General features: G+C 62.5%; 4 protein-coding genes and 1 long non-coding RNA gene across 5 annotated transcripts; 3 read left to right on the top strand and 2 right to left on the bottom strand.

Moving 5' to 3' along the window:
• Nucleotides 1–178: 178 nt before the first annotated feature.
• LOC133231524 (BTB/POZ domain-containing protein 17-like) lies at nt 179–9,802 on the bottom strand. Its single transcript, XM_061389914.1, is given in 4 exon segments — nt 179–422; nt 7,871–8,557; nt 8,560–9,419; nt 9,759–9,802. Coding segments are annotated over 3 exon segments (1,416 nt in total). The 3' UTR covers nt 179–422; nt 7,871–8,045.
• Nucleotides 519–2,356, bottom strand: LOC133231525 (BTB/POZ domain-containing protein 17-like). The gene is made up of 2 exons (XM_061389915.1): nt 2,322–2,356; nt 519–1,972 (listed from the first exon to the last, which is right to left on the bottom strand). The coding sequence occupies exons 1-2, from the start codon at nt 2,354–2,356 to the stop codon at nt 598–600; spliced, it is 1,410 nt and encodes a 469-aa protein (XP_061245899.1). The 3' UTR covers nt 519–597.
• Nucleotides 5,000–6,856, top strand: LOC133232932 (kinesin-like protein KIF19). The gene is made up of 2 exons (XM_061392942.1): nt 5,000–5,916; nt 6,170–6,856. The coding sequence occupies exons 1-2, from the start codon at nt 5,667–5,669 to the stop codon at nt 6,298–6,300; spliced, it is 381 nt and encodes a 126-aa protein (XP_061248926.1). The 5' UTR covers nt 5,000–5,666; the 3' UTR covers nt 6,301–6,856.
• An 849-nt stretch (nt 9,803–10,651) lies between the features above and the next one.
• LOC133232936 (uncharacterized) lies at nt 10,652–11,362 on the top strand. The gene is made up of 2 exons (XR_009731506.1): nt 10,652–10,766; nt 11,231–11,362. It is a non-coding gene; the product is annotated as an uncharacterized LOC133232936 (long non-coding RNA).
• A 66-nt stretch (nt 11,363–11,428) lies between these two features.
• Nucleotides 11,429–13,256, top strand: LOC133231522 (kinesin-like protein KIF19). Its single transcript, XM_061389913.1, has 4 exons — nt 11,429–11,753; nt 11,887–11,961; nt 12,603–12,997; nt 13,149–13,256. Exons 1-4 carry the CDS (start codon nt 11,429–11,431, stop codon nt 13,254–13,256), a joined length of 903 nt encoding a protein of 300 aa, XP_061245897.1.
• The last annotated feature ends 1,295 nt before the right edge of the window (nt 13,257–14,551 follow it).

The following is a 14,551-nucleotide window of genomic DNA, read 5'->3' as shown; positions in this document are numbered from 1 at the left end:
GAAAAGGTAATGAACGATGGGGAGTCCCTGACCTGTGGAGCCCTCCTTGGACTGTTTTTGCCCCCAGAACTGGGTGGTTTAATCACCCCCTTGCCGCTCCGAGCGCTGGTTTATTCTACCAAGAGCTCTGGCTTCCCACGTAGTGCTGGTGATAAACAATCCACTTGCCAATGCAGGAGACGCAAGAGACACGGGTTCGATTCCTGGGTTGGGAAGATTCCCCTGCAGGAGGAAAGGGCATCGCCCTCCAGTATTCTTGCCTGAAAAGTTCCACGGGCAGAGGAGCCTGCCAGGCTACAGTACACGAGGTGGCAAAGACTGAAACACCGCTGAGCACACACATACACAGCTCCAGGAACCTTCCTTTCAGGTCAGTGAGAAAGCAGCTGCTGAAACCAGGCATCTGGTCTACCACCCACCACCTGGCTTCTATCCACCCAGCTCTCAGGACGCTAGGGCCTGGTCCCCCAGCGGGCCAGGACAGACACCTCCACTGGCCATGCCAATCCCGGTCCCTCTGCGCCATCTCTGCTGGGCCTTTATTTTCCTGATCCAGAGGCCTCAGGAAGGCTCAGCTTCCCACCCCGGCCCGCCTGGCTACTTGGGGGTCCGGATGAGGGTGTGATAGACGGGCTTGACAATGAGGTGGAGATGCAGGGCATTCTCCACCAGGTACTCGGAGTTGCGCCGCTGCAGGTCGGCGTGCGCCAGGAAGTCACCGGCCTCCTCGCTGCTCTGGTGGAAGCTGTAGGCGTGGCGGACCAGCAGGCGGCCGTGGTGGCGCGCCCCCACCAGCACGGTCTTCTGGAAGCTCACGCCCGCCGCGTCGCCGCCGCTGCTGGCCGGCGTGACCACCAGCCGGGGCCGGCCGTCCTCGGGGCGTGCGAGGGGCAGCGCTGTGCCCGTGGCGTCCGCGTAGACAGGCCGCAGGCTTACCGGCAGCCAGCGTGGCGAGAAGAGCACGTTCCAGGTGACCCGGCGGCCCGAGTCGTGGCCGCTTGGGCCCAGCTGCGTCTGGAAGCTGGTGCTGCGATCGTCGCGGGCTGGGTTGTTGATGACCCACGGGGCGCCCCAGGCGGGCGCAAGGTAGTTGCGGGGCAGGAAGGCACTGCCATTGACGTCGAAAAACTTGGCGTAGTGCAGCGGCGAGGCGGCGTGGAACTGGTAGGCCTGAAGGAGCAGGTCGGCCACCGCCGGGCCGTGGCGCGCCAGGGCGGCCGAGCGCGCCTGAAGCTGGAACAGTTGAGCCGGAGGGATCATGGGGTAACGGATGGCGCGCAGCGCGCGCTCGGCCACAGCCGGCGGCGGCCGCGCGCGGCCCAGCCACGCCTCCAGCGCCTGGAAGAGCTCCAGCTCGTCCTGCAGCACGAGGTCCGAGCGCGGAAGCAGCTGCGCCAGCAGCTCAGGGCTCACGGCGCCCCACTCGGCGCTCCCCGCCACGGCCGACAGGTTCCAGGCCAGGAACTGCAGGCAGCTCTGGCGCAGGGCCTCGTCCCCGGTGCTCACCGCGTAGTGGTACCAGCCCACCGCCGGGCCCGCGCCGCCCGCCAGGTGCGCGCGCATATAGTCGGCCACGCCCCGCTGCAAGGAGGCCACGCGGTACTTGGTGGCCAGCTGGTGCAGGGGGATGGCCTGTGCCAGCAGCACGGTCAGCTCTCCGCAGTAGAGGTACCTGCCAGAGAGGTACAGAGATGGAGCGCGGTCAGGGAGGCCTGCGGTTACCCTACCCAGCGCTGCCTCCTGAGTCCCGAGGGTACCCGGCCTTGGGCAGACAGTATCGTCATTAAGGGAGCCAACAGAAGGACCTTCCCGCGCGCATCCTACTTCACCGCCTCTTCTTTCCGGTTTCTCGTGGGACGTGGAAATAAGCAAGCATTTATTGAGCACAGGTGGCTCAGTGGTGAAGCATCCGCCTGCCAATTCAGGAGACGCAGGTTCTGTCCCTGGGTCAGGAAGATCCCCTGGAGTAGGAAATGGCTACCCCCTCCAGTATTCTTGCCTGGAGAACCCCATGGACAGAGGAGCCTGGCGGGTCACAGAGTCAGACACCAGTGAGGGACTAACGCTTTGTGTGTGTGGACTCAGTCGCTCAGTTGGGTCCGACTCTTTGCTACCCCCTGGACTATAGCCCACCAGCCTCCTCTGTCCATGGGATTCTCCAGGCAAGAACTCATCTTTAAAATGGGAGTGGTCAAGCCTAGTGGGGTTGATGAGAAGAGTAAATAAATCCTTTCACACATTAAAGACTCAGAAAACTGTTAGCCAACATTTTAATGAGGATTTTCCAGATCTCCCTTCTCTGTTCTGGAGCATAACCATACCAGGGGGCTTCCGGGTCCACCAGTCCAGAGGGCATGAGATGGGCTGCGGTTGAGCTGGTCCACGGAGCTCATTTCCCTGGATTCCCTGGTGGCTCAGATGGCAAAGAGTCCGCCCGCCAATGCGGGAGACCGAGGTTCGATCCCTGGGTCGGGAAGATCCCTTGGAGAAAGAAATGGCAGCCCACTCCAATGTCCTCGCCTGGAGAATCCCATGGAAGGAGGAGCCTGGCGGGCTGCGGTCCATGGGGTCGCAAAGAGTCGAAAAGAACTGAGCGACTGCACTGCACGGAGCCTGTTTCAGGGACGGGTTGCAATAAGTGGGCACAGAGGGGTCACTCAGGAGCAGTCCCCGGGTGCAGAGTTCAAGACACTACTTCGAAAAGCAGGCCTCGGAGTGGGGCTTCAGCCGGCCGCACAGCATCCGGGGGCTTGGAAGGGCGAGGACCCGCTCAGCGGCGGGCGCGGGCGGCCCCTCATCGGCCACCTGGTGCTGACGGCCCGCTCGGCTCCCCAGCTGGCGCTGGAGCAGCGGTACCGAGAGCTGCGCGCGCGGGGCCGCCGCCTGGAGGAGACGCTGCCGAGGCGCGTCAGCTCGGAGCAGCAGCGCGAGGCGCTCGGCCCGCTCTGCCGCGTGCACGAGCTGGAGCTGGAGAAGGCCGAGATGCAGTCGCAAGCCCTGCTCCGCGACGGCGCGCTCCGCCACCGCCGCGAGGCCCTGCGCCGCCTGGAGCAGCGCCTCAGCCTCTGCGAGGAGATCATCCGCGCCCAGCGGCAGCTCATCCAGGGTAGGGTCCCCGCGCTACCTACCCCGCGAGTCCGACCCGCTAAGGGCCCGAGAGCGCGCACTGAGCCCTGCCTCTCCGCTCCCCCACCCTAGACGGCAACCTGGCCGTGCCGCAGCACCTGCAGGAGCTGTACGAAGTGTACCTGCGGGAGCATGAGGAGGGCAACCTGGAGCGTGCCACCATGATGGACCGCCTGGCCTCTCGGGCCCTGCAGGTGGGCGCCCGGGCCGCACCATGCGCCCCTGTGCTAGGGGCAGGGCTGATGCCCAAGGCGGCGCCTTCCAGCAAGTAGGCTGGCCTCGGGACCGGGCTGGCTGGTCCCCAGAAAGCTGACACCTCCTCCTTCTCCGACACAGAGCCTCGCCAAGCTCTCCTCCCGTGGTGTTCTTCTCCCGCACGTGTCCCCATCCAGGGTCTGAAGGTCAGGGTTGGCCATCTGAGATATCACTAAGGGCCCCAGATGCCCTCCCAGGAGCCCAGGCCACCAGGCGGTGCCCCTGGGGATGCCTAGCAGACCACGGCTGGCCCCTGGGGACTCAGAACACAAGCCCCCCTGTCTTCTGGGGCTCCCAGCCCAGATTACAGCCCCAGACACTCTGTGTGCCTGTGTCACCCAGGCTGTTTACTCAGTCCGAGACCAAGTCTTCCGACTCCCCTCTCCCTCCTTTCCTCTCCCCAGGACAGCGCCTTGCCCAAGATTAGCCCCCAGGAACTGTGCCGACCCCGGAGGAGTCTGACCTAGAGAGCGTCAAGATGCCGAACTCCGAGTCCCCGCACCAGCACGGAAGCTTCCTCCCTCTGCTCGGCACTGAGAGGTGAGCTGAGGACCACTTCCAGCCATCCAGCCCGCCTGAGCCACCAGGCCGTGTCTCAGAGATGCCAGCCCAGACCTGGCTTCAGGGAGGATGGAGCAGGAAAGAGGGGAGGGGGCACAGGTCTGGAGCCAGGACTTTGGGGTCCTCGTTCCCACAATGCAACAGTTCTCAGGAGGGGTGGCAGTGGGACCCCCGTGGTACCAGCCTGGGCAACAGCTGCCCATCCTCCTCTGCCCACCTCAGTGAAGCCAACCACCCGTTCAAGACCAGCTCCCGGGCCTGGCAAGCGAAGGGCTTCTGTCTGCCCACCCCACCCCCAATCCGGGGGGGCAACCTGGTGACACAGGAGGTGAGCAGTGGGCCCCACGGGTGGGAGTACCCAGAAGAGACATCCAGTGGTTGGGATGGAACTTTTCCAAAACAGCCCTCTGAGGACATAGGGTTCCTGCTGGGTCCAATGGCTTCTTTTCCCAACCCATTCATCTCACAGGCCACCACTCAGGTCGGACTGAACGGCCAGATCAACTCCTCCCTGAAAGCATCGAGAATCTGTCGGAGATCCCCTTGTCCCACAAAGGTGTGTCCCCTGCCTCCCCCGACACCCCATCAGCCTGAGCCTGGCATGATCTCAATAGCTCAGTGCACCCAGCCGAAGCCCCTTCCTTCCCTCTCCTCTGCTGAACACACCCAGGCATCGTTCTAGAAAGAGAGGCACTAGTACCCAGAGAAGAGTAACCACCTGCTCTGTCCACACAGAGCAGGGGACACAATTGGAAACCAGAATGGGGAACACATGGTACTTGGGGTCACGCCCCCTCCACTTCCCACTCGGAAATAATTGTAATAGCAAATAGAGTCCGAATCCTCCCTACCCTGTGGCCACAGGTGACCCTCATATCTCAGCAATCCATCCTCAGAACCTGGGACTTCCCTGGCAGTCCAGTGGTTAAGACTCAGCACTTCCACTGCAGCGGGTGAAGGTTCGATCCCCAGTCAGGGAACTAAGATCCCGTATGCCGTGTGTCATGGTAAAAAAAAAAAAAAAAAATCTTCCCAACCCACTGAGGCTAGTTTTACCATCATCAGTTTACAGATGAAAAGAAGGCTCAGAAACTTGCCCAAAGTTGCTCAAACTGCAAGTTGGGGTGAGCTGCAGCAGAGAAAGGGGTGTTGGAGGTGCAGGAGCGGGGGGAAACGTGGCATTGATCCCGGGGTGGGTGCCCCTCTGTCCCGCCGCAGGGAGGAAGGAGACCACGGCCAACACCAAGAGCATCGCCGGGAAGGCTGCCCGGCACCACTCCCAGGCCCTGGGGGCCGAGGGGCGCCAACTGCTGGCACCCACCATAAAGCAGAGCAGCCTGTCCCTGCACTTGAAGGGCCAGACTGATGACGTGCGGCCGCCCGGACCGCTGGCCTGCAAGCGGCCGCCCAGCCCCACCCTCCAGCACACCGCCAGCGAGGACAGCCTATCCAGCAGCACAGGCGAGGCGCCATCCCGGGCAGTCGAGCGTCATGGCGATGGCCCTTGTCCCCCGCTGCAAGGCCAGAAGAAAAGCCCAAGAAACAAACGAGAGGAGTCCCTGGAGGCAAAGAGGAAGCGGAGGTCCCAGGCCTTTGAAGTCACCAGACAAGGGGTGAGCCTAGAGGGACAGGAGCTGGGGGTGTCTGGGCCCCTTCCTTGCCGGGTTCTGAAGGCTGGACTCCTCCAGAGGCCCCAGGGTACCACTAGCTGTGCACCACTCTCCATGGAGTTTCCCCCAACTGAACCCAACATCTCCTTGTATCAGATCCCCACGCAGCTCCCAGCTCATCTGGCTCTCCAGCCAACACAGCTGTCCCGCCCCAAGATGCACGTTGCTGGACCCCGGCCTGGGGAGAAACACACCGAAGAACAGAGGATGCCAGTGGTTGGACACCTGACCCCTACCATCAGACCCCTGGGAAAGGCCACGCTGCCTATGGCCAAGGTCAAACTCCCTCCGTGCCAGAGCTTGGGTGAGTCCCAGCAAGTGTCGGGGGCGGGGATAGCAATGGGGAGAGGGGAGCCCTTGGCCAGGCCAGGGAGGAGACTGGTTGAACTCCCTGCCCCTATGGCTGCCCCTTGCTGGAAACTGGGTTCCTGAAGACTATTAGTGGGACTGGCCTCTGAGGGGGAGGTGCCCCTAGGGAGTTCAGAGCCACTGTGGGTGACGAGAGGGGCATGGAGAGGCATGCCTTAAAGCAGAGCTCCTGGCCCTTCCCGTTGCAGGCCCCGAGGACACCTCCCCTGTCGCTGCCCCCTCCAACCCAGGGGATGTTTCCGAACGGGTTGCTCGGATGCCCCGCCTGCCCTATGGCACAAGCACCCAAAGCAAAAATGGGCACTTTGGGCACAACTGAGGGGCCCTGCCCGGAACCGGCCCTCCTGCCCGCCAAGGCTTGATGGGGTGTGGTAGTAATGGGAGACGGAGGCTGGGCAGATGGGGATGACCTGGCATCAGGAGCTCGGGATCTCAGAAGGCTGGGGCCCCTGGGACCCAGGAACCATGGGGGTGCCTGCCCCCACACTTCCGTGCCTTCAGTGCCAACGGGAAGGGGAACTGAGCCCAGGAGGCATGGCCTGGATGGCAGGGCTCCCTGGCTTCCCAGCCCTGGATCCCAGGGCTCCCTGGGCACAGACTCCTGTTGCCGAAACTCTTCTCTAAGATCTGCAACCAGATTGGCCTGAGGAATGTGGGGCGGGGGTGGAGCAAGGAGGGACTGTTCATGGGATTAGGGCTCCTGGGCCCACATCTGGGACAAGGGCATGCTGGATGGCTGGGGAAGGGCCTGCCGGGCATTTCCCTTACTGTGGCTGGGGGCTGGAAAGGAATCTAGCTTTGTTACTCAGCAGTCGTTTCCACCTTCCCCCTGCCCCAGAACTGCTTGTTAACAATAAAAATCCCATTTGAGTTTTGTTGGTTGTTCCGGAAACTAGACCTTGTCTGAAAGGTGGGGTGGTCCTGACAGACTGGGCTTCCGTTCCCCGGGTCGTGCTAATGGTAAAGAACCTGCCTGCAATGCAGGAGATGCAAGAGATGTGGGTTCAATCCCTGGGTCAGGAAGATCCCCTGGAGGAAGAAATGGCAACCCACTCCAGATTCTTGCCTGAGGAATCCCATGGGTAGAGGACTGGCGGGCTCCAGTCCACGGGGCTGCAAAGAGCCGGACACGGCTGAGCGACCGAGCACATCACTGATTAAGATTCAACCCAAGTCCCCTCTTCCCACCACACCCTCTTCTTCTCCGGCTGGTTGTAGAGCACCAGTCAACAGACTCCTGGGGGAAAGCGTTTTCCTCCGGACTCTGAGGTCTCTGCCCAGACCCCCTCCCAGGAGAGGTCAGAGACTTAGGGTTGTGCTTACCCCTCCCACCCCAGGAAGCCAGGGCTCAGAAACTGCTCAACTGAGCCCCTCAGTTTCAGGTGAGAAAGCTCCCCCAAGGTGCACCTGGCCATCTCGATGCTTTTACCTGCCCTGTCCCCTGTGGGGACGGGGGCCCTTGGGGAAAAGGTAATGAACGATGGGGAGTCCCTGACCTGTGGAGCCCTCCTTGGACTGTTTTTGCCCCCAGAACTGGGTGGTTTAATCACCCCCTTGCCGCTCCGAGCGCTGGTTTATTCTACCAAGAGCTCTGGCTTCCCACGTAGTGCTGGTGATAAACAATCCACTTGCCAATGCAGGAGACGCAAGAGACACGGGTTCGATTCCTGGGTTGGGAAGATCCCCTACAGGAGGAAAGGGCATTGCCCTCCAGTATTCTTGCCTGAAAAGTTCCACGGGCAGAGGAGCCTGCCAGGCTACATACAGTACATGAGGTGGCAAAGACTGAAACACTGCTGAGCACACACATACACACCACCAGGAACCTTCCTTTCAGGTCAGTGAGAAAGCAACTCCTGAAACCAGGCATCTGGTCTACCACCAACCACCTGGCTTCTATCCACCCAGCTCTCAGGCTGCTAGCGCCTGGTCCCCCAGCGGGCCAGGACAGACACCTCCACTGGCCATGCCAATCCCGGTCCCTCTGCGCCATCTCTACTGGGCCTTTATTTTCCTGATCCAGAGGCCTCAGGGATGCTGAGCTCCCCGCCCCGGCCCGCCTGGCTACTTGGGGGTCCGGATGAGGGTGTGATAGACGGGCTTGACAATGAGGTGGAGATGCAGGGCATTCTCCACCAGGTACTCGGAGTTGCGCCGCTGCAGGTCGGTGTGCGCCAGGAAGTCACCGGCCTCCTCGCTGCTCTGGTGGAAGCTGTAGGCGTGGCGGACCAGCAGGCGGCCGTGGTGGCGCGCCCCCACCAGCACGGTCTTCTGGAAGCTCACGCCCGCCGCGTCGCCCCCGCTGCTGGCCGGCGTGACCACCAGCCCGGGCCGGCCGTCCTCGGGGCGTGCGAGGGGCAGCGCTGTGCCCGTGGCGTCCGCGTAGACAGGCCGCAGGCTTACCGGCAGCGAGCGTGGCGAGAAGAGCACGTTCCAGGTGACCCGGCGGCCCGAGTCATGGCTGCTTGGGCCCAGCTGCGTCTGGAAGCTGGTGCTGCGATCGTCGCGGGCCGGGTTGTTGATGACCCACGGGGCGCCGCAGGCAGGCGCGAGGTAGTTGTGGGGCAGGATGGCGCACCGTTGACGTCGAAAAACTTGGCATAGTGCAGCGGCGAGGCGGCGTGGAACTGGTAGGCCTGAAGGAGCAGGTCGGCCACCGCCGGGCCGTGGCGCGCCAGGGCGGCCGAGCGCGCCTGAAGCTGAAACAGCTGCGCCGCAGGGATCATGGGGTAACGGATGGCGCGCAGCGCGCGCTCGGCCACAGCCGGCGGCGGCCGCGCGCGGCCCAGCCACGCCTCCAGCGCCTGGAAGAGCTCCAGCTCGTCCTGCAGCACGAGGTCCGAGCGCGGAAGCAGCTGCGCCAGCAGCTCAGGGCTCACGGCGCCCCACTCGGCGCTCCCCGCCACGGCCGACAGGTTCCAGGCCAGGAACTGCAGGCAGCTCTGGCGCAGGGCCTCGTCCCCGGTGCTCACCGCGTAGTGGTACCAGCCCACCGCCGGGCCCGCGCCGCCCGCCAGGTGCGCGCGCATATAGTCGGCCACGCCCCGCTGCAAGGAGGCCACGCGGTACTTGGTGGCCAGCTGGTGCAGGGGGATGGCCTGTGCCAGCAGCACGGTCAGCTCTCCGCAGTAGAGGTACCTGCCAGAGAGGTACAGAGATGGAGCGCGGTCAGGGAGGCCAGCGGTTACCCTATCCAGCGCTGCCTCCTGAGTCCCGAGGGTACCCGGCCTTGGGCAGACAGTATCGTCATTAAGGGAGCCAACAGAAGGACCTTCCCGCGCGCATCCTACTTCACCGCCTCTTCTTTCCGGTTTCTCGTGGGACGTGGAAATAAGCAAGCATTTATTGAGCACAGGTGGCTCAGTGGTGAAGCATCCGCCTGCCAATTCAGGAGACGCAGGTTCTGTCCCTGGGTCAGGAAGATCCCCTGGAGTAGGAAATGGCTACCCCCTCCAGTATTCTTTCCTGGAGAACCCCATGGACAGAGGAGCCTGGCGGGTCACAGAGTCAGACACCAGTGAGGGACTAACGCTTTGTGTGTGTGGACTCAGTCGCTCAGTTGGGTCCGACTCTTTGCTACCCCCTGGACTATAGCCCACCAGCCTCCTCTGTCCATGGGATTCTCCAGGCAAGAACTCATCTTTAAAATGGGAGTGGTCAAGCCTAGTGGGGTTGATGAGAAGAGTAAATAAATCCTTTCACACATTAAAGACTCAGAAAACTGTTAGCCAACATTTTAATGAGGATTTTCCAGATCTCCCTTCTCTGTTCTGGAGCATAGCCATACCAGGGGCTTCAGGGTCTACCAGTCCAGAGGGCATGAGATGGGCTGCGGTTGAGCTGGTCCACGGAGCTCATTTCCCTGGATTCCCTGGTGGCTCAGATGGTAAAGAGTCCGCCCGCCAATGCGGGAGACCGAGGTTCGATCCCTGGGTCGGGAAGATCCCTTGGAGAAAGAAATGGCAGCCCACTCCAATGTCCTCGCCTGGAGAATCCCATGGAAGGAGGAGCCTGGCGGGCTGCGGTCCATGGGGTCGCAAAGAGTCGAAAAGAACTGAGCGACTGCACTGCACGGAGCCTGTTTCAGGGACGGGTTGCAATAAGTGGGCACAGAGGGGTCACTCAGGAGCAGTCCCCGGGTGCAGAGTTCAAGACACTACTTCGAAAAGCAGGCCTCGGAGTGGGGCTTCAGCCGGCCGCACAGCATCCGGGGGCTTGGAAGGGCAAGGACCCGCTCAGCGGCGGGCGCGGGCGGCCCCTCATCGGCCACCTGGTGCTGACGACCCGCTCGGCTCCCCAGCTGGCGCTGGAGCAGCGGTACCGAGAGCTGCGCGCGCGGGGCCGCCGCCTGGAGGAGACGCTGCCGAGGCGCGTCAGCTCGGAGCAGCAGCGCGAGGCGCTCGGCCCGCTCTGCCGCGTGCACGAGCTGGAACTGGAGAACGCCAAGATGCAGTCGCAAGCCCTGCTCCGCGACGGCGCGCACCGCCACCGCCGCGAGGCCCTGCGCCGCCTGGAGCAGCGCCTCAGCCTCTGCGAGGAGATCATCCGCGCCCAGCGGCAGCTCATCCAGGGTAGGGTCCCCGCGCTACCTACCCCGCGAGTCCGACCCGCTAAGGGCCCGAGAGCGCGCACTGAGCCCTGCCTCTCCGCTCCCCCACCCTAGACGGCAACCTGGCCGTGCCGCAGCATCTGCAGGAGCTGTACGAAGTGTACCTGCGGGAGCATGAGGAGGGCAACCTGGAGCGTGCCACCATGATGGACCGCCTGGCCTCTCGGGCCCTGCAGGTGGGCGCCCGGGCCGCACCATGCGCCCCTGTGCTAGGGGCAGGGCTGATGCCCAAGGCGGCGCCTTCCAGCAAGTAGGCTGGCCTCGGGACCGGGCTGGCTGGTCCCCAGAAAGCTGACAGCTCCTCCTTCTCCGACACAGAGCCTCGCCAAGCTCTCCTCCCGTGGTGTTCTTCTCCCGCACGTGTCCCCATCCAGGGTCTGAAGGTCAGGGTTGGCCATCTGAGATATCACTAAGGGCCCCAGATGCCCTCCCAGGAGCCCAGGCCACCAGGCGGTGCCCCTGGGGATGCCTAGCAGACCACGGCTGGCCCCTGGGGACTCAGAACACAAGCCCCCTGTCTTCTGGGGCTCCCAGCCCAGATTACAGCCCCAGACACTCTGTGTGCCTGTGTCACCCAGGCTGTTTACTCAGTCCGAGACCAAGTCTTCCGACTCCCCTCTCCCTCCTTTCCTCTCCCCAGGACAGCGCCTTGCCCAAGATTAGCCCCCCAGGAACTGTGCCGACCCCGGGGGAGTCTGACCTAGAGAGCGTCAAGATGCCGAACTCCGAGTCCCCGCACCAGCACGGAAGCTTCCTCCCTCTGCTCGGCACTGAGAGGTGAGCTGAGGACCACTTCCAGCCATCCAGCCCGCCTGAGCCACCAGGCCGTGTCTCAGAGATGCCAGCCCAGACCTGGCCTCCCAGGGAGGATGGAGCAGGAAAGAGGGGAGGGGGCACAGGTCTGGAGCCAGGACTTTGGGGTCCTCGTTCCCACAATGCAACAGTTCTCAAGGAGGCGTGGCAGTGGGACCCCCGTGGTACCAGCCTGGGCAACAGCTGCCCATCCTCCTCTGCCCACCTCAGTGAAGCCAACCACCTGTTCAAGGCCAGCTCCCGGGCCTGGCAAGCGAAGGGCTCCTGTCTGCCCACCCCACCCCCAATCCTGGCCGGCACCCTGGTGACACAGGAGGTGAGCAGTGGGCCCCACGGTTCCCTGGATGTGGGTGGGAGTACCCGGGAGGGACACCCAGTGGTTGGGATGGAACTTTTCCAAAACAGCCCTCTGAGGACATAGGGTTCCTGCTGGGTCCAATGGCTTCTCTTCCCAACCCATTCATCTCACAAGCTGCCACTCAGGTCGGTCTGAACGGCCAGATCAACTCCTCCCCGGAAGCATCGAGAATCTGTCGGAGATCCCCTTGTCCCACAAAGGTGTGTCCCCTGCCTCCCCCACCCCCATCAGCCTGAGCCCGGCATGATCTCAATAGCTCAGCGCACCCAGCCGAAGCCCCTTCCTTCCCTCTCCTCTGCTGAACACACCCAGGCATCGTTCTAGAAAGAGAGGCACCAGTACCCAGAGAAGAGTAACCACCTGCTCTGTCCACACAGAGCAGGGGACACAATTGGAAACCAGAATGGGGAACACATGGTACTTGGGGTCACGCCCCCTCCACTTCCCACTCGGAAATAGAGTCCGAATCCTCCCTACCCTGTGGCCACAGGTGACCCTCATATCTCAGCAATCCATCTTCAGAACCTGGGACTTCCCTGGCAGTCCAGTGGTTAAGACTCAGCACTTCCACTGCAGTGGGTGAAAGTTCGATCCCCACTCAGGGAACTAAGATCCTGTATGCCATGTGTCATGGTCAAAAAAAAAAAAATCTTCCCAACCCACTGAGGCTGGTTTTACCATCGTCAGTTTACAGATGAAAAGAAGGCTCAGAAACTTGCCCAAAGTTTCTCAAACAGCAAGCAAGTTGGGGTGAGCTGCAGCAGAGAAGGGGGTATTGGAGGTGCAGGAGGGGAGCGGAATGTGGCCTTGATCCTGGGGTGGGTGCCCCTTCCCGCCGCAGGGAGGAAGGAGACCGCGGCCGACACCAAGAGCATCACTGGGAAGGCTGCCCGGCACCGCTCGCAGGCCCTGGGGGCCAAGGGGCGCCAACTGCTGGCACCCACCATGAAGCAGAGCAGCCTGTCCCTGCACTCGCTGGGCGAGACTGATGACGTGTGGCCACCGAGACCGCTGGCCTGCAAGCGGCCGCCCAGCCCCACCCTCCAGCACACCGCCAGCGAGGACAGCCTATCCAGCAGCACAGGCGAGGCGCCATCCCGGGCAGTCGAGCGTCATGGCGATGGCCCTTGTCCCCCGCTGCAAGGCCAGAAGAAAAGCCCAAGAAAGAAACGAGATGAGTCCCTGGAGGCAAAGAGGAAGCGGAGGTCCCAGGCCTTTGAAGTCACAGGACAAGGGGTGAGCCTAGAGGGACAGGAGCTGGGGGTGTCTGGGCCCCCTCCTTGCCGGGTTCTGAAGGCTGGACTCCTCCAGAGGCCCCAGGGTACCCCAGCTGTGCACCACTCTCCATGGAGTGTCCCCCAACTGAACCTAACATCTCCTATATCAGATCCCCACGCAGCTCCAAGCTCATCTGGCTCTCCAGCCAACGCAGCTGTCCCACCCCAAGATGCACGTCGCTGGACCCTGTTCCATGGAGAATCACACGTCAGAATAGAGGATGCCAGTGGTTGGGCACCTGACCCCTACCATCAGACCCCTGAGAAAGGCCACGCTGCCTATGGCCAAGGTCAAACTCCCTCCGTGCCAGGATTTGGGTGAGTCCCAGCAAGTGTCGGGGGGCGGGGATAGCAATGGGGAGAGGGGAGCCCTTGGCCAGGCCAGGGAGGAGACTGGTTGAACTCCCTGCCCCTATGGCTGCCCCTTGCTGGAAACTGGGTTCCTGAAGTCTATTAGTGGGACTGGCCTCTGGGGGGAGGTGCCCCTAGGGAGTTCAGAGCCACTGTGGGTGACGAGAGGGGCATGGAGAGGCATGCCTTAAAGCAGAGCTCCTGGCCCTTCCCGTTGCAGGCCCCGAGGACACCTCCCCTGTCGCTGCCCCCTCCAACCCAGGGGATGTTTCCGAACGGGTTACTCGGATGCCCCGCCTGCCCTATGGCACAAGCGCTCAAGGCAAAAATGGGCACTTAGGGCACAACTGAGGGGCCCTGCCCGGAACCGGCCCTCCTGCCCGCCAAGGCTTGATGGGGTGTGGCAGTAATGGGAGACGGAGGCTGGGCAGATGGGGATGACCTGGCATCAGGAGCTCGGGATCTCAGAAGGCTGGGGCCCCTGGGACCCAGGAACCATGGGGGTGCCTGCCCCCACACTTCCGTGCCTTCAGTGCCAACGGGAAGGGGAACTGAGCCCAGGAGGCATGGCCTGGATGGCAGGGCTCCCTGGCTTCCCAGCCCTGGATCCCAGGGCTCCCTGGGCACAGACTCCTGTTGCCGAAACTCTTCTCTAAGATCTGCAACCAGATTGGCCTGAGGAATGTGGGGCGGGGGTGGAGCAAGGAGGGACTGTTCATGGGATTAGGGCTCCTGGGCCCACATCTGGGACAAGGGCATGCTGGATGGCTGGGGAAGGGCCCGCCGGGCATTTCCCTTACTGTGGCTGGGGGCTGGAAAGGAATCTAGCTTTGTTACTCAGCAGTCATTTCCACCTTCCCCCTGCCCCAGAACTGCTTGTTAACAATAAAAATCCCATTTGAGTTTTGTTGGTTGTTCCGGAAACTAGACCTTGTCTGAAAGGTGGGGTGGTCCTGACAGACTGGGCTTCCGTTCCCCGGGTCGTGCTAATGGTAAAGAACCTGCCTGCAATGCAGGAGATGCAAGAGATGTGGGTTCAATCCCTGGGTCAGGAAGATCCCCTGGAGGAAGAAATGGCAACCCACTCCAGATTCTTGCCTGAGGAATCCCATGGGTAGAGGACTGGCGGGCTCCAGTCCACGGGGCTGCAAAGAGCCGGACA

Source organism: Bos javanicus, chromosome 19 (genome assembly GCF_032452875.1).
Source record: "Bos javanicus breed banteng chromosome 19, ARS-OSU_banteng_1.0, whole genome shotgun sequence".
NCBI classification, from domain to species: Eukaryota; Metazoa; Chordata; class Mammalia; order Artiodactyla; family Bovidae; genus Bos; species Bos javanicus.
This window is presented reverse-complemented; position numbering and strand designations above follow the sequence as displayed.

Coding starts and splice junctions, on each gene's coding strand:
- LOC133231522 (XM_061389913.1), top strand. CDS start 11,429: ATGCCAGCCCAGACCTGGCCTCCCAGGGAGGATGGAGCAGGAAAGAGG. Junction 11,754..11,886: donor CCACGGTTCCCTGGATGTGG/GTGGGAGTACCC, acceptor GCTGCCACTCAG/GTCGGTCTGAACGGCCAGAT. Junction 11,962..12,602: donor GATCCCCTTGTCCCACAAAG/GTGTGTCCCCTG, acceptor TTCCCGCCGCAG/GGAGGAAGGAGACCGCGGCC.
- LOC133232932 (XM_061392942.1), top strand. CDS start 5,667: ATGGAGTTTCCCCCAACTGAACCCAACATCTCCTTGTATCAGATCCCC. Junction 5,917..6,169: donor CCCTCCGTGCCAGAGCTTGG/GTGAGTCCCAGC, acceptor TTCCCGTTGCAG/GCCCCGAGGACACCTCCCCT.
- LOC133231525 (XM_061389915.1), bottom strand. CDS start 2,356: ATGCCCTCTGGACTGGTGGACCCGGAAGCCCCCTG. Junction 1,973..2,321: donor GTGGACCCGGAAGCCCCCTG/GTATGGTTATGC, acceptor GGGGTAGCCATT/TCCTACTCCAGGGGATCTTC.